Source organism: Lampris incognitus, chromosome 20, assembly GCF_029633865.1.
Source record: "Lampris incognitus isolate fLamInc1 chromosome 20, fLamInc1.hap2, whole genome shotgun sequence".
Classification (NCBI taxonomy): domain Eukaryota; kingdom Metazoa; phylum Chordata; class Actinopteri; order Lampriformes; family Lampridae; genus Lampris; species Lampris incognitus.
Genome location: NC_079230.1, coordinates 24,076,710 through 24,103,866, shown reverse-complemented (window position 1 = coordinate 24,103,866; position 27,157 = coordinate 24,076,710). Strand labels below are relative to the sequence as shown.

General features: G+C 50.8%; 1 protein-coding gene across 1 annotated transcript; it reads right to left on the bottom strand.

The window, feature by feature from the left end:
- Positions 1-6,134: 6,134 nt before the first annotated feature.
- zbtb4 (zinc finger and BTB domain containing 4) lies at positions 6,135-21,236 on the bottom strand. Its single transcript, XM_056300732.1, has 2 exons — positions 21,122-21,236; positions 6,135-13,628 (listed from the first exon to the last, which is right to left on the bottom strand). Exon 2 carries the CDS (start codon positions 13,610-13,612, stop codon positions 8,003-8,005), a length of 5,610 nt encoding a protein of 1,869 aa, XP_056156707.1. The 5' UTR covers positions 13,613-13,628; positions 21,122-21,236; the 3' UTR covers positions 6,135-8,002.
- Positions 21,237-27,157: the final 5,921 nt, after the last annotated feature.

Here is a 27,157-nt window from a genome sequence, read left to right as displayed (position 1 = left end):
CGGAGATGATTAAGGAAAAAAAGCTCTTTATTGCAATGATAAATGGTTTTATGGGGTGTGACAGCTGAACTCAAAAATCGACATGGCAGAGGCCTTAGCTGGGAACATCTGCATCAGGACCCCCATCCAACGTGGAGGCCGATGGGAGGGTTCCCACAAACCAAACCCGCGTCAAACCTCAACCCGTGTTGCAAATCTCTGTAGAGGGAAAACTGACAAGTTAGGGTCGCAAGCCGAGTTGGCGGTTCATAAGTATGGCTAAAGGGCAGCACGCGGATGATCCGTGATAAAACCGGCTCCTCCCACCATAAACGAACCCATCGCTCTGATACGACGCTCATCCACCTGCCCACTGGGATGTTCGTATGACTGGTTGCAGAAATTTGGGAAATTTCCCCAAATTACGGAAGATGGCCAAAGTATGTAGTTTAAGAAATCAGAAAGCCGCGGTTCGAATCCCCGTGTTACCTCCGGCTTGGTCGGGCGTCCCTACGGACACAATTAGCCGTGTCTGCGGGTGGGGAGCCGGATGTGGGTACGTGTCCTGGTCGCTGCACTAGCGCCTCCTCTGGTCGGTCGGGTTTGCCTGTTCGGGGGAATAGCGTGATCCTCTCACGTGCTACGTCCCCCCTGGCGAACAGTGGCGCCCCCAGACATTTTTCATAGGGGTGGCCAAATGGGGCCACTGAAAATCTTGGGGTGGCACACCAAAACCAAAGGCCATGACTGAATTTCGGGAATTCTATGATGCTGTTGTAGTATACTGTATAGGCTAGTTGAAAACTGTCAATATGAGAGTTAAGAAAAATATACATTATTGATTTAAATGAACAGCACCTAATATAAAATATCAGATAAAAGCATATTATGCATAATCAGAAGCATATTCTGCATATGCGACTCGTGGCTGGGGGGGGGCAGGGATAGTATCAGGGTGGCCATGGCCACCCCTTGGGGGCGCCACTGCTGGCGAAACTCCTCACTGTCAGGTGAAAGAAGCGGCTGGCGACTCCACATGTATGGGAGGAGGCATGTGGTAGTCTGCAGCCCCCCCCGGATCGTCAGAGGGGGGTGGGGCAGCGACCGGGACGGCTCGGAAGAGGGGTGGTAACTGGCCAAGTTCAATCGGGGGGAGGGGAAAAAAGGGGGGGGAATCAGAAAGCCCCTTAGTACCGCTCTAATAGCACTGATATATGTCGAAAGCAAACAGATATTGGATCATATGGAAGGGAAATACTTCTTTCCCCCCCCCTTTCTTTTCTAACATGGGGATGGGAGGAAGGGCAATAATTTAATCTCTGCACCCCCACAATGGGTGAATCTACACAAATCGGTGCTTCAGTATGAGGAAAACTAAAGTGGTTTTAACTGCATTGAGGAGGAAAAACAAGGTCGGCCCCTCTTCAGGCCCAACGCGGAGGGAGTGTTGCTGTAACAGACGACGGAGCGTAAGATACTCGATATACAGCTGGGGCGCCGGCTGATCTCATATTTTCTATTTATGCGGCGAATAACGCTAAGCAGAGCGGTGCTGGGTAGCCTACAGAGAGGACCGAGTTTGAACAGGGTTCAGGCTTGTCGCTGTGCTGAGGTAGGGGGGGAACTGCCGTAAGGGGGCACGTTTGAGAGATTGCAGGTAGTGCAAAACAAGACAGCGGGTATTAACTTAAGGCGTCGCTGGGACAACATAAGGATTGCAGAATGTCATAACACTCTTGGCTGGTTATTAGTCAAGGATACAAGTGGTCGGTGCACAGTTAATCAATTTCATAATGTATGAGCAGAGATGAGGCCAGAAATTGATCTACAACAGGTGGCCCTGACTAAGGCCAAGGCCCCCTGCAAACAGCAGCACAGCTGTTGTGCAAAGTGCAAAGTGTGGTTTGAGTTTGGACTATCGAGGGGGTGATCTTACGGGCCAGGCTTTGCTAGCCAAAGGTGTTTAAGAAATAGATAAGGAGCACGTTGAAAGTCATCAGGACTCAACTAGGGGTGCTGTTTATGTGGACTAGGGAGAGGTTCAGCTCGTGATTGGTCATGGTTGAGGGCATATGTGGTGGTTTATTGGAAGAGATGTGGTGGAGTAAGCTGGAATTTTTCAGATGGTTTCTTCTATTATTTCCCAAATTGTTTTTATGCAAGTTTGAAAAGAAATGTTCACCGTGTATGCATGCATACATGTTTGCGTTGGGCTACGTATAAGAGTTTCCTGATGAAATATCTTCAACTGGGTGTAAAGTTAGCCCAAAGGAAGCCTGTTGGCTTTTCACTTTACAACAAAACATCCAGGGGCTTCTGGGATCCCCGTCCGACATGGTCTTTTCAGTGACGCGTGCATGCCATGTTCAGGACCCGGTGAAGTTCGGCTCACATGTCAGGGGTACGTTTCCTTATTGCTTTGTGATGCTGAAAGACTGAGAGTGTTTTATTGTGGCAGGGGACTCGGTTGTCCCTGGATCTCGCTGAGAAATAAAATTCACAACCCCCCCCCAACCCCCACCCCCAAAGCCCCTTCATTTTCCATCAGTTGACATTTTTTGGCCCGTGGTTTTGGGGAAACGTATTTTGGCTCCAAGATACTCCTCAATTCATGTCCAGTGATTTGATGAGAAAAAAAAAAACAAGAAAGAGAAAAAAAATCCCCCAATAAAATCATCTTTGACAGCCTGCTTCGTGGGATTCAAAGATGGGGGTGGGGTCAACAAACTGACGGTTCCCATTTTCGCCACTGGGTGTCACTGGTGAGTGGACGCGGATAGAAAATATTTTCCAGCGGCGTGAGAGTTCAGCTCCATGTCCATCTCCTGGGTGTAATCAACCCCCCCCCCCCTATTTTACATCTCAGGGACCGTTATCTCACACACGTTTGAGCCTTCACCCACCGGGACGAGGTGCTCGTTTTTCAGCTTCAGATAGGACGCCGTTGTTTGCTGCAGGGAACACTTAAAAAGCGCACAGCAGGAAGTTGAAGTGCGCTCTCAGCAACATGGGTGACATTCAGCGGAGGAAAAGAGGAGGGCAGACGCACACTGAGAGCGCAGTAATGGAAAAAGAAAAAAAGAAAAAAGAAAAATCCGCTCCGACGTGAAACAAAGGAGGATTAAGTGCTGAAACGAAGCATCTTCACCCCTCCCCAATACTGCTGCGGCCTGCGAGTTGGAGACGCCGGCGCAGAGGCCCGTTTCGTTGTCGGCGGAGCGGCGTCAATTCAGGCCAGTGTTTGTTGGTGTTCCCCGACTCTGGCATCGCCCCCAGTAGGCTAACCGAAACGACTGCCACTGTATACTTGAAAACTACCTGCTGGCCGTTTAAAGCCGAAATCTGTGATTTCCCCCAATCTGTCCCTCCAGCTGGCGGTGAGAGCGACACACAAGGTGTAGCAGTCGTTGTGGCTGGTGCGCCGTCAGCTCAGCAGTAAACCGCTCCCGCCCTTGTAAACATGCGTCCTGGGACCAGAGCGAACACAGACAGTGTTAATGTACGACAAACTACCCCCGAACTATATGGCAACGCTGCTGTACACCAATATATTGATGGTAGTGTAACCGGTTATTTTCTTGCCCGGTGCGGGATTCGATACGAGTGTACTGCACCACAAGGCGACGTCACTGACCGCTCGGCTAAAAGGCCAGACCCGCTAACTGGGGACTATCGTGTCTTATTACTAGTTTACAGTAGAATTGGTAGAGAGTCGCGTGCGTTTCCGGCCTGTCCCCTGTCGGTGTAGGAATGTGCTCGCTGTTGCACCGGCGTCCGTCCTGCTCGGTCAAAAGTACTGTATGGAGACGGTCTCCAAGCAGATGACGGCGTTATGTAACCCGACTTCCTGGTCCAGGATGATACACAACACCTATTTATTAAGTGCAGAAAAAAATGCATTACTGAGAGCAGATTTCAGCTTTAGGTAAGCCTGGGGTTTTGCCGAAGCACACCGGGTACATGACATAATAAGTCCTGCTATCCCCGCAGACATTTTGTGCTCGCCCCGTCGACAGAGGTCGAAGCGCGGGCTCGGCAAACGCAGGGGGTCAGCTCCCCGTGAGCCACCGGCACGTCGCTGTCCTGCTCAGAGACACTTCAGCAGGGTGGTCTCGGACCGGTTCTGTCATTAAGGGGGATGGTCTCTGTGACGGCTGAGCGAGCCTGCTGCGTGTCTCTCTCGCGAACCTCCCATCGAGGAGAGGCTATCTTGCAAGGCTTAATCCCACAGTGCAAAGCGTCCACACGTCACCCTGCGCTTGCCAATTCACAAAATGTTCAGCGCACATTGCAGTGGAGAATGCGGGAGGGGGGTGGGGGCGGGGGTCAAATGAAGTAAAACCGAGCGGCTGCCAATTTTAACCACATGGTTCATATTTTCTAGATAAAGAGGCAAGGGCTGAATATACATATATATGTGTGTGTGTGTGTGTGTACACAACTATACAGACAACCGTTAAAACATAATGAGACAGGAGTTGAACGTATTCTGTTGGGTCATCAGGTTAATACTTTATTTTTGTTTGATTGCAGCGAAGAGAAAGAAAGGAAGACAGAAATAAGAGGAGAGACAGAGAGAGAGAGAGAGCGAGAGACAGAGAGAGAGAGACAGAGAGAGAGGGAGAGAGAGAGAGGGAGGGAAAGAAAGAGATAACAAGAAGTATGTCAGAATAAGAGACTACAGACTTTGGGAGAGCTGTGGCTACAAGCCTTTCGTATCAAATCTAAAGACAAAGTCATCAGGCAACATTAAAACATCTTTGAAAATAACATTAACATATTTTGTGGGCTCTATATGGCACAGTATTACCCTAGACATTTACACGATACCAAACAGTTTAGCCACACCCTTACATCTATGACCAGCTTCATAGTGGACTAAGCCATGACATTTATCTCCAGATCCTATTGTTGCTTTGCCAACAAGTCATCCAGCCACCTTCCAAATTTCTTATGCCATAACAAGGCACCTTAACAGTTGAAATCTGGCAGATACACATCTCACTATAGATAATTATCATTTAAATATCAAAGCAGAGGCACATTCATTTGAACTAAAACATACAGTAAATAGTTTGTATATTACCACCAGATTCCAGTCCAGTCGCTACAATACGTCAATTTGCATGCTTTTGGTCTGTATGATAACTGTGACGGCAAACTATGGCATAAGAAATGGTCCAAAAAAAAAAAGAAGGAAAAAAAAAACACAAACATGTCCATCTCTACAGGAATGGCTTCAGATACTACAGTTTGGAGACAGCAAGGCTTGGCTAGGGAGGCTTACACAGGAACTAACCCACGGTAAAAAAAAAAAAAAAAAAGGTGGCCTTTATTCTGCCGAGGGATATGCTGCTTAGGCAGATTTCTTTTGGTTTTCTTATTTACGCAGACTCACCCTCTCACACGCACAACGACGTGCACGCAAACGGCTTGTAACCACACCCAAAGGGAGGCCTGGGGGAGCCTCTGCAGTTGGTCACGTTCTGTTTTCACACTCCTGTCTGAACCAAGCAGCCCAAGTACCATCACACACACACGCACACGCACGCACACACTCACACACACACACACACGCACACACACACACACGCCATTCAGAGGCGGCGCGCTGTGTATATGCCAGAGAGAAGGGATGACTTGAACAGCTCTTATATAGTGACTGTGGGTAGTATGTGTGGTAGCGAGTATTCTCCGATTTACAATGAATAACATAAAGGGTGAAAGAGAAACGCAAGGCTGAGAGGCCAAACAAAAAAAAAAAAAAAAAAAAAAAAACACACACACACAAAAATAAAATACACAAGGAGAAATAAAAAAAAGCTGTGCGCACAATGTCAGATTTTTTCTGAGGATATAAAACGGTTAGAAGCAAGTGATGCTCATGCCTTGTGGATACAGAACCCAAGTTTAGCGACAAGTTCCTAGGACTACTGCACTGTATAATATGTATACCAGTTGTTATAACAGTTCTTAAAACAGGTTATTGGTGTCAAAAACAAAAGGAAAAAAAACCAAAAAGAACCGAAAACCAGTCTACCCTTAATGCTGTTGTACTTCATTAACCTCATGACTAAATTTACATTCATTTTTTTTAAGTGAACTCCACCCCCTCCCTTCATCCACCCCCACACCCACCCCCTTCTCTCCTCTGAAGCCACTTCCAACTGGTAAAAAGGGGGCTAAACAACATAACCGAACAACGTTGCAGAGTAACAAAATAGACAAATGACAAAAAAGACAGGAAAAAAAAAAAGAAAAGAAAAGAAAACGACACACGTTACACGTTACACGTAACGAGAAAAAAAAGAAAAAGGGGGGCCCACAGGGCATCTGGGAGATTCAATCACCGCTTACGTTGATTCGTTCAACCTTTTCCTTGCTCTTAGCAAGCGACTCTGTCCCTCCCTTTTTTCTACCCAGGGCAGAGGAGAAGGAAATAGTTCACACTCTTTCCGACGCTTCCTCGGTAGAAGAGGAGGACAGAGAGTTTTTGTCCACAAAGTCTTTTCTGCAGGGGGTTCTGACTCGGAAATGTGCCTTTCTGTGCCCGTCTATCTCTCCTTCTCTACCCAGAAATAACTTTACCCTGAATCCTTTTTTTTTTTTTTTTTTTTTGCTTTCATGCTTTCGCTTTCTTCTTCCTGGCCTACGAAATGGGAGTGTGCCTTTGGAAGAGGAAAAGGCCACTGAAGATGAAGTTTAACAGATTTTTATTCTTTTCTTTTTTTATTTTATGTGCATGAAATGAGATGAAATCTGGAAGTGCAACGGTCTACTAGCCTATGATTTTTTTCTTCTTTTTTTTTTCTTCTTTTTTTGCCCAGTGGCCAGCTACATGTCAAAAGCAGCTACAAGTGTCAACATTATCCCCTTTGAGTGACCTCTATGTTTCTATTGTGCATTTAAGGTAAAAACTAAGGTGAACGCTATGCAGATCCTACAGAGTGCCATCCAGCTGCAAGATCACAGGTTAGTTGGGACATTAGAAGCTCGGAGGATCCGTAATCGACATAGAGTCACATCCAGCCCATACGGTTAGCTAGCATTCATACCTATATATGATTCGGATATGGAGGATCAACGATAAAATGCACTGACTCTACGCACTGACCTACTGACGTTAGTCCATCTAACGTAGGAATGCTGCGCGCATTGCAACCCCCAAACCACGTGGAATGATCAGCGCTTAGGTGGCTCACCCTGGCCATCGATGCATGTACTCCGTCACACGCAAATGCACACACGTGCAGACACACATCTACCTAGAGATGCACGCACGCACACACACACACACACACACACACACAAACACTTGCATAAGCCCACTGATGCATGCACAAATTCCTCCATGTTGTGCACGTTATGTGCTCACGTTGACCGTCCGCGGACGACAGAGTACGCCAGTATTCCTATCACACACGTCCACACAAACACAAACGCACACACACACACACACAAACACACACACAAGATTCGTGTTAAATGCTCTACCTCCAACTGTGTCGAGTAAGGACTCCTGTGTCTCATCCCTTATCCTTGCCTACACAAGCCTTCCCAGAAGAGCATTTATCCTCATTATGCGGTCACTATAAAGGGAAGCAGACTGAACTAATTTTTCACATGACGCACACCCTGTTAGCAGTTCTTATTCTTATATTATATATAATATCATAATGAGTCGGAGAGGAAGATTATTCAAGTTCTAAGACTACGGCACACCACACCGAGAGGAGAAAGATGGAGGGAGAGGAAGAGGGGCAAAGAGAGGAGAGGAGACGATACGTTGCTGTGCTCTAGTCGGCCTCTCCTCCTCTTTTCTTTATGCCGCTCTCTTCCCCTCACCCCTATTCCTTATTTCATGGCTAACTCCGACCTCTACTGAGCAAAAGAAAGACAGGGGTACTGTGCGAATATGCTCGGTAAATGTGTCGTGAACAAACGCCTCCCCACCCTGCTGATTCACACACAACAGGCCAGGATGTCCCCACAGAAATATATTCCTCAGTAAGCGTTTAATGTCCTAGGGTTTGTTGGCGCTGCCGTCCCTCTGTTTCTTGCTGCTGCCGCTGCCGCTGCTATAGAGACTGGGATTGGCCACAAGGGGGTGAGGTGCCGCACCCATGTAGGGCCCAGCTGCTGCTGCGTAGTTGAAAATAGCGGGAAGGAAGGGCAGTGGCTCCACTTTGTCCCCTCCAGGCGCCATCATGTTCAGAGCCACAGGCAGAGCGGCCAGGTTATAGGGGTAAGCTAGCAGTTGTGGTCCGTAGAGCAGCTGGTAGTGGTCGGGGTAGAAGGGCAGCTTGGCCAGATCGCCACCATTCGGGACTATCACCTTCCCGAGGGGTCCGAAGGGGAGAGCCCCTGCAGGATAGGAAGACATGAGCAGGTTCTCCTCTTGCTTCTTCGCTGAGCGGTAGCCGCCTGGCACAATAAGGGGCAGGGGGAAATCTTGGACGGGGTAACCCACTGGGGCGGCCGCCCCCCGTTGGGAGTCCGTGGAAGAAGTGGTGTCCTGGCACTCAGGATCAGGCAGTGGTGGTGCTCGGGGGAGAAGCAGGGCTTGGGCTGAAGGGCGATCACCTGCAGCAGCTGCTCCCATGGGCAGTGTGAGCTTGTCGAGGCCTTGCGAGGGGTGCTGGGCTTGGCGACTGACTTGAGCTAAGAGGTCTACAGCTGTGGGGGGTGGGCAAGGTGACTTGGGAGTATTCCTGGGTGAGGGGAGTCCATTGATAGTGGTTTTATTGGGGATGTGCTGGGGGGACGGTGCAGGGCTCAGTGGCTCCTCTTTAGGGACCAAGAGAGCTACCCTGTCCTGTGGCGGTCGGGCCACCCGACTCATTTGCTGGGCCCTTTCTCTCTCCCTTTCTCTTCCTCTTTCTAGTTCTCTCTCTCTCTCCCTTTCTTTCTCTCTCTGCATCTCCAGCTCCCTCTCTCGGGCTAGTATCGAGGACATGGTCAGGTCTTGTGCTTCAGCGGGAGAGGAGCTTCTGGACAGTGACGGGACTCTGAGATCCTCAGTCAAAGGGGGCCCCTCATAGCCAGCTTGGAGAAACACACCATTCCCTCCCTGCCTCTCTCTGTCCATAATGACCCCTTCCCGTTTCATGAATCCCACCTCCTGGGTGGGAGGTGTCATAACGGAAACAGGAGGAGCAACAGTGGTAAGTCTGGCCTGTGATATCACAGGTGTATTTGGAGATGGGTTGGCGGTTGCCCTGACACGCACTGGGCTGGGTACTCTGTGGATCTGACCTTCTCCATTCTTCTTCCTTGGAGTGCGGTAGTCCAGACATTCAGATCCATTCATGACCAGAACGCTCTGGACTGTGGAGGGAGTGGAGGGCATGGGAGGCGTGAATTCAGGTTTGGTGGGTTTGAGGTTAACCGGGCTTTCTAATGGAGGCTTTATAATCTGCGGGCTCGGTTCTCTTGCAGGAGTGTGAGATTTGACCTCACTCAGTTCAGGTTTGTCACAGGATTCTGACAACTGCTGCTCATCTCTTACTTTGTCCTGGTGGTTTTGATGTGGCTGAGATTCCAAATACTCACAACCACTGGGTAGGTCTGGGGTGGAAAAACTGATGACTGAAACAGACTGAGCAGTTGGAGCCTGTTCTTTGTCAGTCTCTAGCTCTTTGCTAACAGTGCTAACCATCGCCTCCGCTGCTTTTGGCCCTGATTGTGCTTCCTCTTTCTCTCTCTCTGGGGAGCTGCTCAACTCGTGGCGTCGGACATGGCGGTTTAGCGCCGAGGACGTCTTACAAACTTTATGACACTGTGGACAGGTGTGTCTAGCTAATGCTCTCCTGCTTAGGCGACATGGACTGGAATTATTCCTTAAAAGTGAGCCTGCCCCTCCCTCTCTTACCTCCTCCGGCCTTGCCTCCTCTACTGATGTTCTGACTCCGCCCCCTTCCCCTCTTTCACTAAGTCCAACTTTAAGTGATGAGGGGAAGGCCTCTGTAGGCTTTGGATGCTGGGCTCTCTGGTGATCTTCCAGCTTTTCCCTTGAGGGGAACGTTGCATGGCAAAAGAGGCAAACAAACTCCAGCAGGTGGCTAAGTTCATGTTTGTCTCGTTTTCTGGGGCTGGAGAACCAGCGGCCACAGGTACCGCACTCTGCTGCGTTACCATTGGTCCAGGGCCGCCGCTTTATGCCCATAGGAGTGACTGAGGTAGAGAGTGGAGGCTCTGGAGAGCACATAGGAGGGGGAGAGACGTCTGGACAGGCCCCCTCAATCTGTCTCTTCACTTGTTTGTTTTTGTGTTTTAAGGGAAATGAGGAATATTCTTTTATTTCCCCATCTTTCTCTGTGCTGCCTTTTGACATTTTTTCAGCCTCCACTACCTCCTCTTTAATACGTTCCACCTCTTCACCATCTGCCTCACTCATCTTTTCATCTTCTTCCTTATCTGGTGCTTTCTCTGTCTCTTTGGTCTCAGGGTTTGTAAGCCTTTCTGCCCTCCTCTTTAACCGTAGGGAGCGTTTGTACTGCAGCTTTCTCTGCCATTTCTTTGCCCTCTGGAGATGTGCTTGGGCCTTCCTTTTAGGTTTATAGGAGTAGTATGGCCGCCATAAATTGTCCTCTGCATCATGGTCACTCTCCCCTCGCTCGCGCACCTCCTGGCGGAAGTAGTACTCCCTTACTTCACTGGGAGATTTGGAAATCTTTCTCCTTACCTCCCCCTCTCGACCACCACCCCTTCCCCCTTCCCCCTTTCTCTCCTCCTCGGCTCCTAAGCTAGCGCTCCGGTTAGCACGGCGTTTGTGGTGATGGTGGGTGTGCCTCGGCTCCTTGGCTTCCCGTAAAGATGCCACTTCACTCCGTTTGATTTTGGGAGGAGAATGGCTCTTGTCTCTCCTGAGGTCGGTCTCGGAGATACTGCGCTTGACGATGGCCTCCTCACCAATGCGCACAGTGATCTGGCACAGTGGCCCTGCCCCTTTGACCTGTGACCCTACAAAGGCTGACAACTGCTTGCCAGAGGAGATGTCACCTTTGCTGTGGGACTTGTGTGACTTGCTGAAGGATCTGCCTGTCTCTGTCTCATGTCTACCTTTTGAACCCTCCTCTGTGTTGTCTGAGCTGTCTCTAGACCTCTTTCTATGGCTCTCTGTGTTGATACTTTGCTTTCTAATTGACCTGGGACAGGCCCTGTGGGACATCTGACTGTCGTTAGTTTCAGGGGAGGGGCTGCTCAGTCTACTTTTGCCATTCTCAGATGTGACCTGGTTGCTGTGGACGATGACGGATGATGACACTGCTGTTCCATGGACTATGACAGAGGGTTTTGCGTGGCCGTATGTTATTACAGACGATACGCTTGTTTCTGTGCCTCTACCAATCTTAGGAGTTTTATTTTTGCTGTTTCCAGACAATTTGAAGCTGCCACTACCTCTCCCCTGCTCTACATCTGGGGCCTCCCTATCATATTTTCCCACTTGGTGCATGTCTCTTTGGGGGAGGGGCGTAAGTGTAGGGTGGTCTTTGTGCTCTATATCCATAGAAACAGAGAAGCCATCAGAGAAAGCATCTGGGTCAGGCTTCACACTTTTGGGGTGAGCCCCACTGATGAGACTCTTTAGATCTCCGGCACTGAGGGTACAATCCAGGCCCAGAGGCAGGGGGAGATGGGGCGGCTCAGTTGGGGGCAAAAGTAGGCCATTAGGCACACCGTCACTATATGTCTTGTAAGGTCTCTTCTGGGAGCGCATGGGGAGAAGGCGGTAGAGCTTGAGGGCATTCACTTTCTGTTTGTAGCCCCCATTTGCAGTCTTTTCACTGGAGATGAGGCTGGGGTTAATGCCATGGATGGTTTTCTGGTGTGTTTTCAGGTTGTAGTAGGTGGCAAAGGCATCCCAGCAGAAGATGCACTGGTAGCGCCGCTCCCCTGTGTGCCACACCTCATGCTTGGTGCGGTACTCAGCCAGGGCAAAGACTTTATCGCAAAAATGACAGGGGTACTTGCGACGCCAGGAGTGTACGTTGGAGTGACGCTTGAGGCTGGACAAGGTCATATAAGACCGCTCGCACACCGAGCAGAAGTAAATGATATTGCCGTCTACCACCTTCACAAAATGGTTCTCATCACCTCCTAGCAGCTCAGTGGCTGCTGCATCATTGCCTTGGATACGTGCCAGGAGGCTCCGCGCTTTCTTTCCTGGCCGTGCCTTGCTGCTGTCTATAGCTCCCTCTGTTCCCACAATCACCCCCCCCTCCACTCTCACCTCACCCTCCTCTAGCGGCTCTTCCTTGGGCTGGACAGAGAGTGAGGGAGGGCCCAAGCTGGTGGAGGGCATACTGGGGGCCCTGCAGCAGGCCTCATGGGACTGCAGTCTCTTACTGTGAATGAAGGTCTTACCACAGTAGCGGCAGCTGAGGGCTCGGCTGCCGCGATGCAGTCTCATGTGCACTGTCAGCGAGGAGGCGGAGCTGAAGAGGCGGTGGCACACCCCGCAGATCAGCTCCGGCTTCAGGCCGTCAGCAGGGGAGAGGATGGAGGGGTGGGGCGGGGCCGTGAGAGCCTCAGAAGGGGGAGGAGGAGGAGGTGGTAGTGGGGGAGGGAGGTGAAGGGTGGGTGGGTGAAGATTTGGTCTGTGAGGGCTTCCCAGCTTCACACCTGGTCTTCCTGTTAATCTCTCCTTCCTGTCTGGGTCTGCCCCTCGCTGGCCCTGATAGGCTGATGTGCCCAGGTTAAAGAGTATCTGAGCTGTCTGAGATGGGGAAGCCGTACCATTTGCCGCCCTCGGTCTCTCCTCCCACCCATCTCCTGTGTAACAGCCCCCAACAGACCCACTGGAAGACCTGGGGGCAAACCTGTTAAACGGAGTGTCTGGGTTGACCTTGGCGCACTTCAGAGGAGGGGGGCTTTTGATATCCTTCCTGATAAGCGCACTAACAGTCATCGGAGAGGAGGAGGAGGAGGGAGAGGAGGAGGGAGGTGAGTGCTCATGCCTGGGGGGCTTGAATGGTCTGTGTTTTACATCCATGGTAGCGTCCAGTTTCCACAGGGAGCCCTCATCTGAGCCTCTGGAGCCAGATGAGGAGGGCCGTCGTCGGTGGGGCGAGGGGGAAGATGAGGAGGAGCTGTGACGTTGGCTGGGAGATGTCAGGGAGGCGGGCAGGGGGCCAGCGCTGAGAGGGAAACTGAGTGTAATTTTAGCATTCTTAGGCCCGTCGGCAATATCTTCCAGCCGGTCCTCCATCATGGCCTCTCCCCGGCCTCCCTGCCTGCTTTTACCCTTCATCTCCAGCTGCTCTGTCTCCGCTACCACCTCCTGCTCTGCTTCAGGCTGACCAGCTACTCCAAAACAACGGTTTGGTTTGTGAAGTCCTTGGGCCCCGCTGCAGCCACAGCAGCTGAGGTGGGAATCCTCGGGCAGGTGGGATGAAAGTAGTAAGCCGGAAGAGGGGGGCTGCACTGGGTGAAGGGTGTCGTGAGCTGCCACCACCGGTGGCAGGGAAGACAGAGGTGGCGAGCGCTGACTCAGGTGGTATGTGGTGTCCTCAGTTGCGATGGTCGTGAGGTTGCAGAAGGGCAGGAGCCTGGTCGTCTGGTGCTGCTCGCTCAGATGTGACTGAAGGAGGCCCGCACAGAGGGGGTCCCACACCTTCCCACCGGACACCATGACCAGCCCCCAAAATCTGGAAGAAAAAGAAAAAAGAAGAAAAAAAAACACACAGGAAAGTACAGGTTAACAACACAAACAGCCTACAGCATAACCAACATAACATGCACATTGCACACGACACACAGCGAGGGAAACTGCAAGTATACCGAGAGGTTTTGCATTAGCAGTCATGGTGCTGACGAAACAATGTGGAGAGAAACGGCAAAGAAACCCAACTGCCCCGGCAGCGCTGAGCTCCAAAAGCTCAGCCAGGAATGGTGAGCAGGAGGTAGCGAGAGGGGTGGTGGTGGTGGTGGTGGTGTGTGTGTGTGGGGGGGGGATGAATCTGCAGCAGAGCTGGTTTAGATTTCAGCATGCCACAGCCAAGCCTTCAGAAAGGCATTCCACAAATCCATTTCTCTCGGCTATGACACAACATTCCCCTCGCCTAATTGGAGGGCGTTCAGATTTAATCAAGATTCCCTCGGAATCAGAGTGTTGATTTGCATCCATGGCCTTGGCCCGCGTAAAAACAGTCCTTCTCTCGCTTTGCTCTTTAAGCAGACTAAAGGAAAGGGGGTGGTCCTGATCACAGCCTTGTTAGCCATTCCTGGCAATGGCTAGTATCTGCCGGGCATGACTCTAACCATTTATTTGTGAAGGCAAGAGAGGGAGGGAAGAGAAGAGGGGTAGAAGAAGAAGAAGAAGGGAGGGTGCACGCATGCATTTGTGTGTGTGTGTGTGTGTGTGTGTGTGTGTGTGTGTGTGTGTGTGTGTGTGTGTGTGTGTGTGTGTGTGTGTGTGTGTGTGTGTGTGTGTGTGCGTGCGCACGCGTACAGAGGGGTGTTTTTCCGCCCTCTGCATCCGGTACAATCGCAGCTTAGCTCGAGAGGATGAGCGACGTGCACTTCCCATTTCCATTTCCATTCTAATTCAACCGCCATGGCGGCCGATACAGTCCTACCGCCATTTATTCATGCATGCGCTGACTCCAGATTCCCCTGCGATGTGCAGTTTTATTGTTATTACTTATTTAGACCCGTTGGTGGGGTCAGTAGATTGGGGGGGTGGTGGGTGGGGTTATACGAAGACAGTATAAGGCCATAATGATGAGACGAAAGGAAAAAATACTCAGTCATGCTTTTCTGCCTGCGTTTTCAAAGCAGCGAGGCAGCCAGGAAGGCTGGCCGCTGTAAAATTCCACAGGCAGCCCTGAACAGGCAGAAACTAGGTCAGCACTGTTATTGCAGAGGAGAGGGGGGGGGTGAGATAGAGAGAGGGAGAGAGGGTGAGAGGGAAGAGAGCAAGAGAATGAGAAAGGGTGAGAAAAAGGGAGAGAGAAGGTGAGGGTTAGTGAGAGACAGAGACAGAGACAGAGAGACAGATAGAGAGAGAGAGAGAGAGAGAGAGAGAGAGAGAGAGAGAGAGAGAGAGAGAGAGAGAGAGAGAGAGAGAGAGAGAGAGAGAGAGAGAGAGAGAGAGGGAGAGAGAGGGGGGAGAAAAGAGGGAGCTGAAACAGGAACAGTCAGACACACTGCACAGTCAGACAGACAGGAGCCCAGGCAAACATGCACAAAACACGGACACATAAACATGCAAACAAGCGCACACACACACACACACACACACACATTGAATGCCATACATACACCAATGCATACCCACGGGCAAGACGGATAGAGACACAAACAAACTCGTTTAGCATGGATGAGCGCACTTGTAAATGACATGCAAAACAACAGGGTGAATCCGTGTGCAACTTACTTTCGGGGACGGAGCGTGCAAGAGCTATATCAACATGTTCTGGCAACATAAACCTAAATATCTTGACACTCCCGGTCAAGACGACCCCCATTTTATATGTTGCATGCTGACCCCCCCCCCCAATTATTCTCTTTCTTGGATATGCTTTTTTGATAAACATAATCCATATTGTACTTTTATTTATTAATTTTTTATTTTTGGCTTAGCTCAAACTATTGTGCGGGCGTGCAATGAGAACAGGCCTTTGCCGTCGCTCTCGGATTCACTGAGGAATAGATGTTGTGCAGGAAATCCCTCATGTCGAGCGGCAGCCTGCTACAAGTGGGCGGACATATTGAGAGACGGTGCTAGGTCTAAAATTGTCACCGTTTCATCCGCCGCTCGCGCCGTGGACAGGAAAATGCGTATGACGCCCCCATCGCTCCCTCTCCTCATCTCCCTGTGACGCACACAGCCTCTCCACGAGCAAAGCCTGCACGACAGACTGGCTGACCGTGACAGGCCACTTTCAGTGCACTCAAACGCGCGCGCACACACGCACGCACACACACATGTGCATGCAAACGCCTCCCGGAAACATGAGAAACACCATCATTACTCGATCAATTGCGCAGTTGTGTGGATAGACGCAGGAAACACACACACACACACACACACACATGCATGTATATATATATATATATATATATATATATACATGCAACCTTTTCCTGTCATGCGCAGACAAGTGTGACCCTCAAAAGCGGCAAGGACCCCCCGAAGCAAACTCAAAAACAAAAGAGCGGCCCTGTTTTCACGCCTCTCTGCGGCAGCATGTTATGCACAAACAAACACGCCAGCCCGCCCAAGATCTGTCGAGCTATTTACCCTTGCAGTACTACAAAACAGCACAGCAGGACAGGTGCTCGGCTGGTGTGGGACAAATGACTCACTGGGCCCGCGTAAACCAAAAACACATTAGGGCCGAGCGCGGCGGCCTACGTACAGCTGCAGAGGCCGCGGCACAGAGACACTGGCGTAGTTTTTTGGGTTTTTTTTTTCTTCCCCTCTTCTCTTCGCAATACACTGATGGCATTTATATTACCGCATCAAATGATGAATGTGTGAAAGCGGAGCCGTTCAACTTTACATTCTGGGAATTTTCTCGTTTGAAAAGGGTTCAAACCTAAGAATTAGTCACCCGCATTAAAGCGGGCATAAATACAGACACAAACTAACCTCAATGGAATTTAAATTGCTGTTTAGTTCAATACTCTGTAATAACCGTTTGAAGTCTGTGACCGACCCACATCTTCCTTGTTTTTTTTTTCACTTCGTAACACTCCGCCAAACCCAAGACTCAGCCACTTGCATCTGATAATAATAATAAAAAATAATTGCACTGTGACCCCCTACAGAAAACCACTGAACTGAAGAGGAAAACCAGCCAGGGTGAAGGTCGATAACGAAATAAGAAAGTGACCCTCTGCAACTCGAGACACGACGGTGGGGCAGAGGGTTTTTTTTGTGTGTGTTGTTTTCTAGCTTTTTCAGCAGCTCTCCACGTCCATGGACATTGTGCCAGTCACGGAGCCATCTGTTTGTTCAACACTGTAAACAGCAGTCGCGGGGACAAACAAAACTTTGGAGAGTCAGTACATGTACTTTGGCACCCTGTGAGGTCTTCCGCCTCTTACGAAGATCTCATTTACATGCAATGTAAAATTGTCTGCAACCAAAACCCCAAGGCTAACACTGTTTTCCGAAACGACTGTTATTTCTTGGTCCAGCTCTTTCGCGTCCCTAACGGATTGAAAGCGACTGACTGCGGCAACTTTTTAGTCTTGAAGCGCCTCAAGGACCGGGCCTCTTAACCACCCGACTGGGCTGGTATCAGTCTACTGAAGAGGAGTTATCATCACACATCTTTCCCAAATAATATGGGCCAGTAGGGGCCTACTAAACCTACTAGTAGGTTCAGGAGACTGTTATCACCCATCTATTTCAGTGATGATATCTGAAAATGAAAACACAAATGACGGTAGTTGAGCTTGTGTGTGCAAGTGGAGAACGAAAATAACACACACCAGGTAAAGGTTCAAATCCATGACTGTCGGAGATGTTACGTCAGCTTGAGCTTGTGAAAATTGACTTTTGACATCCACTTTTTCACCAGTCACCGGTCCACTGGAGAAAAAGTGGATGTCAAAAGTCAATTTTCACAAGCTCAAGCTGACGTAACATCTCTGACAAGCATGGATTCGCACGTTTAAACCAATGTGTGTTATTTTCTTCCTCCACTTGCACACACAAGCTCAGCTACTGCCATTTGTATTGTGATCCTGCCCTATCAACGATATATTACCACTGAAATAAATGGGTGATAAGTCTCCCGAACCTACTCCCTCACAAACGCCGCATCTCGTGTTTAGCTGTAGTATCTGTGTAGATTTGGGGAGGGCTGCGACTTCTCTGGATCTAAGATAATATACCGCTGTGAGACGATATTGTTTTCAATCAACGTTATAATCCTCGCTGGCGAGAAAATTGTCAGAGCATTTTTTGCTGCACTCCCGTCTCTCTATCCTCTCTTAGCATCCCCCTCATAAGGTCTGTCACCCGGTATTATTGCCCGTGCATTTTAATTTGAGGTAGGATTTCACAGAAACGCCATCGACCGAGATGCAAGGAAGGCATCCTCCGTCGCCTTTAACGCCCTCAAACAAATCACTCTTTCGATAAAAAGTTTCTGATGTGTCTGCTAGCTTTTCTGGGCTGCCGGTTAGCTAAAAACATGATCCAGACAAGCTAGCTTTAGCTCTGCTGACCCACTGCTAAAGCATCTGTTTTCCAATGTCCACGTTAAGCATCTGGTCTGGGTGTGACGTAAATAATATATAACAGTAGATACTCCAATTGGAAATGTGCAGTCAATACAAGAAGTATTCCCCATTACAAACTCATGACAATGACAACACCACACCGTCCTGTTAGCAACAAAGTCACACAACAGTTGTGCTTCTCTATGACACCCATGCGTCCTTGTCCATTTTTTAAAGCTGACCTTTTCTTAAAATGGGGTCACCGGGTGCATAAATAGTAGCCGATCGCCCGCACCTTTGGCCGGTTTTCATCTACTGAGATGAAGCGCAAGTTTCAATTCAGTCCAGCCAGCTGCATCACTGACCCCCCCCACGCCCCCCCCCCCCCAGCCAGACCTACCATTTACTACATTTGCGCCGCAGATATATGGACGTCATGTGAGAGAGTGTTTTTGTGTCTGTGGGGTAGGGGTGGGAGGAGGTAGGAGGGGTGGGGGGGCATGAGGGAGTGCCTACGGGGCGGAATGTGGGGGGCCTCGGTGCTCCAGCCGGCGAGCCAGCGGCGGGGAGCATGTGGAGAGGGGAAGGTGTCGGTTGGGCTTTCTCCCCAGCGAGGGGCAGCCAGAGGGGCCCAACCATTAAAGCAGCAGTTGGTCTGTGAACAGAGGGGAGGGTGTGTGTGTGTGTGTGTGTGTGTGTGTGTGTGTGTGTGTGTATTTGACTGGCTGAAGGAAGGGGTGTGTGTGTGTATGTGTGTTTTGGGGGGGGTGATTGTTAGTAAGGAGGGTACTGAACTCTCTACAACCCCCCCACCCGTCACCCCACCACCACCACCACGCTGGAGCCAGCCAGATGGGATAAAGGGGGAGAGATGAGGAAAGGGAGGAGGAAGGGGCGATGTGTGTGTGTGTGTGTGTGCGTGTGTGCTTGCGTGTGTGTGTGTGTGTGTGTGTGTTGGGGGTGTGTGTGTGTCTGGGAGTGACCGAGGGGAGAGGGTACAGGAGGAAGAGTGGAGGTGAGGCGGTAGCGGTGGTGTTGATGGTGGTGTTGTGGGGGGGGGGGGGAGCGGGTTACTTCAAACACACCTCCTCTGTGTTCACATCTCACGGTTTCCTTGTCTCTCAGATCCCACTCAGCGTGACCGACTGGTGCCCCCCACCCCACCCCACCACCCTTTCCTCCCACCTCCACCCCGGGGGTTGTAAGCTGTGGTATCGCAGTGATTTAGCATGCCACTCCACGCACCGGCAGGCCTGACCATGTCTAAAACGCCACACTCTCCACGGTCTGTTAGCTCTCAACCCAGCACGTAATTCCCATAATTCCGCCCGTTGCAGCAGGAATTATGGGAAGCATTAGGAGAGAGTAAGGCTGGAGAGAAGAGGGGGGGTACCTCAGGAGAGAAGTAACACTACACCGGTGACCTTTTTGAGGTAATTTCCCCAAAAATCATTTTCAATTTCACGTGCACTCCCTCTCACGAGGTGCAGGGAATACCCCCTTTTGAGGTTTAAGCGCCCAAAAAAACAAAAACAAAAACAAAACAACAAAAACCGGGTAGCATCTGAGCGTGGTGAGAGGCACGGCACGAGAAACAAAAATACAGAGACGGCGGTTGAAACAGGATGACGCAGTGAGCGAACACCTGATGGGGGGTCATGTTACACCTGAGGAGGAAGGTGCAAGGGGTAAAACGAGGCGGTCATTCCTGCCCCGCGTTCCTTCAGGTCGGGTTAGGATGGGGGTGTGGGGGGTGGAAGGAAACACGGTGGGAAACATTTCGGCCTCGGACGATGCTATGTTGTTTTCCATTGCGGTGTGTCCAAACAACACGCCGGCCAAACTGCAAAAAGCCTGCACCCGGACCAGACGACGACTCCGAACCCCGGGACGTCGCAAGCGCAGGGAAGGAGAACTTCCATCACTTGACCTCTGACCTCTTAGACCCCTGTGGGCACGGTGGGGTCTCGCATTGCCCATACAGTGCGTGCGCGGGGGAACTTGTAGCCGCACGGCATGTAGGGAAACCAGGAATGTGGACTCGCTGGCTGCCAACGCTCGGTTGTTTTGGAAAATAACATAAAGGAGAAAAAACAAAACAAAGTAAGGCTCGGGCAGCCACAGCGGGCACGGTGACACCAGAATGCCCTCCACTGAAGTACAACACACGCACACACACACACTCGCACACCAACACACACGCACACACACATGCACGCAGGGTTCGTACTAAGATGGAGGACAATTTGGCTGGCTCGCCCCGTTGTGGAAAATAAGAGACGGAGAATGTCAGTTTACCCAGGACGAGTTTTTTTTCTCTTCTCCTGCAAAACTCCTCTCTAACTCCTATCTAATCTAGTTAGTAAAGTTGATGGACAGACACATGGAGGAAGGGAAGGAGGGGAGGAGGGAGCGGTGGTGGTGGTGGGGGGGGCAGATAAGTGGGAGACCGGCCCACCACAGTCGAGGTCTCTCCTAACAACAAAACCCACGTCAATTTATAACGACCTGTCCTGACGTTTCGCTGGCGACCCCCTCACAACCCCCCCCAACTACGCCCCCACCACCACCACCCACCGCCACTCCTCACCTTCTCTACCCCCGTCTGGGGTGATTCACTTCGATAAATTAAAAGTTTCGTCACAGCCTCGGAGCGAGTCATCCACCTCTCCGCTGCTGAAAAGAAGTGCGTGGTGGAAAGCCAGCGACAGAAGAGGGAGGATGTGGACAGACCGAGGCGCACACGCGCACACGCACGCAGGGACGCGAACATACACGGAAGGCGAAGGCACACGCAAAAAAAAAAGAGAAAAAAGAAAGAAAAACGCAACACTCTTAACGCAAACAAGCCGCGCTGCATGAATGCGCGCAGCTGCCACAAGCTGGAGGCTCACACCCAACATGAAACATGACAATGATAACAATAATAACAATCATGATTAAAAAAATCATAATAATGAACCTTTCGTCTGCTCTTCACGTGCGAACAAACAACCTCGGCAACGGAGTGAAGGAAAAACAAGCAGGAAAACAACAAAATTCAGCCTCTCTCTCTCTCTCTCTCTCTCTCTCTCTCTCTCGCTCGCTCGCCCGCTCGCTCGCCCGCTCTCTCTCTCGCTCTCTCTCAGGAAGGCAAACCAGCACACAAGAGAACGTACCTCGGAAACCTCCTGCTGCATCTCTGCTGCGATGTGTTCTCTCCCTCTCCCCTCACACACACTCTCTCTCTCCCTCTCTCTCTCCCTGTCGCTCTATCGCGCTCTCTCTCTCTCCCTCTCTCTCTCTCTCTCTCTCTCTCTCTCTCTCTCTCTCTCTCTCTCTCTCTCTCTCTCTCTCTCTCTCTCTCTCACTGTCTCCCCCCCCCCCCCGTCTGTGTTTGCGCACGTCTGAGTGCGCGTCTGCGTGTGTGTGAGAGCACGGAGAGAGGGGTTGCGCGAGCGCGCGCGAGCGCGCCGCACACACACACACACACTGCGTGTGTGAAGACAGAGGGCAGGAGCGATTCTCACACTCTGACTCTCTCACTCCCCCTTTCTCGCTCTAACCCTCCCTCCGCACCCTCTCTTTCTCGCTCGCTCGCTCTCTCTCTCTCTCTCTCTCTCTCTCTCTCTCTCTCTCTCTCTCTCTCTCTCTCTCTCTGTCCTCTCTCGCTCCAGCATTGCATCTGACACACGAATCTCAGTGTTTTTGCCCTTTTTCCAGCAAGTGAATCCCCCCACCCATCCAAACCAACTCCCCCCAACCACCGCCTTCACCCCAACACCCCCCAACACCACCAGCACCACTACCCCGCTACCCCAGCCCCCTCTGAATCCAATCTTCTTTTTATTTGGAAGTGTTGTTCTCCACACACACACCACACACACACACACACACACACACACACACACACACACACACACACACACACACACACACACACACACACTACTTTATATACACAAAGCCCAGCGATAGGGAGAGGGAGGGAGAGGCAGAGGGAGACAGAGTGGGAGAGCGAGCAAGAGGACGCCATTTAAGCAGTTTGTTACGAGCACTGCAAGTCCCCAAAATGGCTGAAAACAAACAGGAGCCATGCCAACTGAAAAAACCTGGGCACAAGGACAGACAGACAGACAGCGAGACAGAGACAGCGAGCGAGTAAAAGTAAGCGAAAGGGAGAAAGAGAGAGCGAATGAGGACGAACCAACGTTAGTCAAATGGCGGATGGCAGTTCACAGAGGGGGGGGTAAAGTTGAGAGAAAAGAAGGAAAAGTGAGTGAGAGAGAGAAAGAGAGAGAGATATCGAGACAGGTAGAGATAAGGGCGGCGGCGCACTTTGAATGTGTTTGGCCCGAGTTGAAAGGGCGCAGCCTTTATATGGAAGGATGTCAGCAAAGTGTGGTGTGGCTTTAGGCCGCTGTGGCCTGCACGTGCACGGTTGACCCCTGCGTCCGACCCCTCTCCCGCTGCTGACAGTCACCTGTTTGGCTTTGCAGGATTGGTCGACCGCTTTTGCTCCCCCCCCACCACGAACACCGCCGCCGCTGAAGGGGGAACAAAACATCGCGGCTGCTGCATCCTGTACGCGCCATGTTGTGGCTGCGCGGGCAAAGGAGGAAGGAGGCCACCGGTGGCCACCAGGCTCTCCTCGGTCACCCTTCCTGAGACATTTCTCACAACTTCTTTAAAATGTTCCTCACGCTTGCCCTGGCAAGCTGCTCACTGTCACGCGCGTCACGGCCGATGGAAATTCCACATACCTCTTCTCTGCCCCAGCCATGCACCACTCAACAGCCCAGGGGGGGGGGGTGGCGGCGCAGGGGGTGGGGGGGGGTCGACTCCCGTTGGTGAGGACGGTAAAAAATGGAGGGAGGGAGGGCAGTGGGAATGTTCTAGAACTGTTCGGCTACAGCGCTATCATACTTCCCACTGTCCCATCAAGCATAGCTGATCCACAAACCCCCCCCCAAACACACGCACACAAACACACGCCATCATACCCACCAGCTGAACCTTGACGCCAACACCCCACCCTCTACTCCAACTGGCCCTCCCTCTCTCTCTCTCTCTCCTCTCTCTCTCTCTCTCTCTCTCTCTCTCTCCCTGCCTCTCTCTCTCTCCCTCATTGTATGCTGCCACACTTGTCTCCCATGGGAACTGCTCTGGGATTGGGCGTTGTTCCTGTGACCTCTCTGGCTCTTAGAGTTGGAGAAACTTTTTTTTTTGCTTCCCTCTCTAATGCACTCTTCGCGTTCAAACAGCACACTGGTGTGTGTGCGTGTTGTGCGTGCGCGTGCGTGCGTGCGTGCGTGCGACAGCAGTACAGAATGGATTGAACTGGGACAGTAGAAATCAGTTTGGCTGTATGCTTCTCTGAATGTGCTGTGAGCTGCGAGAAAGGGAGCGATGAAGAGATGGAGACAGAGTCCGAGTGTTTGAAGCAGTTTGCCTGTTGTCAGACAATAGCGTGTGTGTGTGTGTGTGTGTGTGTGGCGCGCGCGCGCTAGGCGTGTGGCCGCCAGTCCACACATGTGTACTAGCATTGTCCCGTGGCTGCAGCCAGCCACCAACTCTGTATTCAGAAGCAACCCCGTTGTCCAGCCGTTCCTATTCATGGGCGTTTGCCCAAACGTGATCATAGCTTTTCATGCTGTGCTACAAGCGACACACGCGCGCGCGCGCACACACACACACATCTGAATACACAAAGATGGGGAAACTAAGGGAGCCATCTTGGTGGAAAATGTAAAGCATTAGCTCAAAAAGAACTTTAAACATTACAGCTGTTCAACACGCAATAAATTATGGTAAAATATAACAAGTGTTTTACACAAAAAACTCAAGATCGCTCCAAAGAATTTCCAGCGCCAAAGTCACTTTGGTGCCTTTAAGATGAATTTCTGCACTTTTTTTTCTGCAGGTTTGCTAAATTTAACATGGATTTTCTCTCCAAAAGGCGCGCTTACTTTTAACTGTAGAATTATCGCAGATTTAATTCACCTTAACCACAAATAGACTAACGTATCGAAAAACACCCCTGGACCGTTTCTCAAGAAACTGGGCTAATTAATGCAAGTAAACCATTACGGCCAAGAGCTGCACCAGAACACACACAAGCATTTTTATTCCTCTTCTGGAAAGTGAAAAGCAGCCACCAGCAGTCAGTCGTATAATTCATCGTACGATGGATCACATGATTTCCTGTCACGCCTTTAACTTTGAGCCGCCAAAGTTTTGCTTCGCCAATTTGCCAGCAAGTGAAGCGACGATAGCGAACAGTCTTGCAGAGCGTGCAGGCAGAGCTTCCCGTCGACCCGTTGACGGGAATGACGGGAATATGACGTCATATTAAATGCTGCCTAACGTTCGTGATTTTTGTGTTCATTGAATGGCCAACTTCATTTTACGGCAGTTTTGGAACACTTTACGCTACGACAGAACAGCAGACTTGAACGCCGACATGCCGTAAGGCAAAGCATACAGAACCGTGTTCAGCTGTGGACAGTTCACACTCAGCGTGCAGGTTAGCTGGCCAGCTACGTGCTCTGCGTCTGTGCCTCAGATACACAGAAAATACTCTTGAGTGCTCTAAAACGAAATCAAATGTCATGAAAAAATAAGAAAGGGTGGATTTCAACCCTCCCCCCTTTTTCTCTCCAACTGTATCCGCCAATTACCCCACTCTTCGAGCTGTTCCGGTCGCTGCTCCGCCCCCTCTGCCGATCCGGGGAGGGCTGCAGACTATGCCTCCTCCGATACATGCGGAGTCGCCAGCCGCCCCCCCCGTCGACACTGAGGTGTTTCACCAGGGGCCGTAACGCGGGGGAGGATCACACTATTTCCTCCCAGTTCCCCCTCCCCCACCCCGAACAGGCGCCTCGACCGACCAGCGGAGGCGCTAGTGCAGCGACCAGGACACACCCACATCCGGCTTCCCACCCGCAGACACGGCCAATTGTGTCTGTAGGGACGCCCGACCAAGCCGGATGGTAACACGGGGATTCGAACCGGCGATCCCCGTGTTGGTAGGCAACGGAACAGACCGCGCTACCCGGACGCCCCTGGATTTCAACCATTTAACGAACAACCATGTTTATAGACTGTTTATGCTAGTAAACTTGTCTTCCTTGCGGTTATACCTCACCCCCGCCAGTAGGGAGTGCTGCAGCCCCCTCAGCACCCCTACTTCCAGCGTCCCCGCGCATACGTTTAAAAAGATGCGCTACGCATTTCCTTCAGACGGACTTTGACAACGAGTCAAGTCGTCCTTGCATATTTCTTGATGAGTTGCTGGTTCATCAAATTTCACTCTTCTGAAATCATTGCTTGCATAATTTACTCTAATAGACAGTTATGTTAGATGAAAACCACGCCCAGAGAGGAGGCAAAAAAAAACCCAAAAACAAACAAAAACAGAACAAACAAAAAACTGGTTTGGTTGCCATGTCCAAACCTGCTGCACACAACAGTCACGTGTAATGACATAAAACAAACAAAACAGGGAATGAAATGGCGAGTAATGACTTTATGGTGCGTGATTGCCTACGAGATACGGGCCGAATTCTCGCTGATATTCGGGAACTTCTTGACCTTGTTTGTCTCTTCAGTAGGCCCATACAGCCCAGCCTCGGAGAGATCCAAAACAATCTCCACAGAGCGGATGTTGAACGCTGACCCGCTTTTCAGCTGAGCTGGACCGACATCAAAGTAGGATGTCGAGACCAGTTGTAGAAGTTCAAACATTTGGGGGGGGTTGTCCTAAAGGAGAAGTGGAAACAGGGCCGTCTCACGGGGAGGACACACCGGGTCCTGTTGTTCTGGCCCACCGACAAGAGGAAGTTGCAAAGGAACGGCCTCTGAGCATCACGCGGCGCTTTTCTTCCGGCGGACATTTAGATGAGAACATTTGCAGATGCTCGAACTGTTTGCACATTCTGGTGGCGGTGCAAAACGTTTGCCATCGCAAAAGCGAAACTAATGCACGCGCACACACGCGCGCACGCACGCACGCACACTCACACAGACTAACTTGAGCAGATGTCCTTAAAGCAGCATGAAAGCGCCAGCGTGTCACACAGTCACATACACGGGATTAAGGCATGAGGTGGATCCATCAGCGTGTCAGACGTCGGAAGTCGGGTTTCAGCACAAGGCCGGCTGCTGTGCGGTTCTTATCCCTGAGGCAGCGAGGTTCGGGCCACGACCAAGCCAGCTTGTGTAAACAGCGAGCAGGCCAAGCGATGGACGACAACTGCAAAAGTCTATCTGACGAGCTGTTCACGGCAACAGGAAAGCTGAAGTACGTCGCACAATCAAATAAATAAATAAGCACATTAAAGGAGTGCAGACTACACGGGTGATAATGACATTGAGCGGCCACTATTCAATTCTGGTGTACAAGTACTACCGATGGTGCAAACCTAGCCATGCAACAGGAAGGATAAAAAAAGAAAGACCCAGTGATCAAAAAAAGAGAGAGAGAGAGAGGGAGAGAGAGGAGGAAGAGAGGGTTAGAAGTGAGGACGGTGCCAAAGGGGACTGGAAGGGATAGGTGGAAAATCATCTGGAGGGGGTGCAGATACCGTTGGTGGAGGGGTGGAGGGAGAGGGAGAGAGAGAGAGCGCGTGCGCGCGAGAGAGAGAAGGGGAGGCTGGTTTTTTCCACTGCCAGCGAGAGAACGGCTAAATCAAATTAATTAGCTTCTTCATCTCCAGGCAGCTACTCAGGCATGTTGTACTGGCAGAGAGAAGAGAGAGGAGAGAGAGAGAGAGAGAGAGAGAGAGAGAGAGAGAGAGAGAGAGAGAGAGAGAGAGAGAGAATAGAGAGAGAGAGAGAGAGAGAGAAAGAAAGAAAGAGGGACAGAGCAGGCGGTTGGGTTGGGATGGGGGGGGGTTGTATGCACAAGAGAATGGGGAAGAGACAAACAGACAGTGAGCGACAGAGAAAGACAGACAGACAGAGACAGACAGTGAGAGACAGACACAGACAGACTGACTGACAGAGAGAGAGAGAGAGA

Bases quoted from the DNA above. Each gene is read 5' to 3' on its own strand.
- zbtb4 (XM_056300732.1), bottom strand. From the start codon at position 13,612: ATGGTGTCCGGTGGGAAGGTGTGGGACCCCCTCTGTGCGGGCCTCCTT.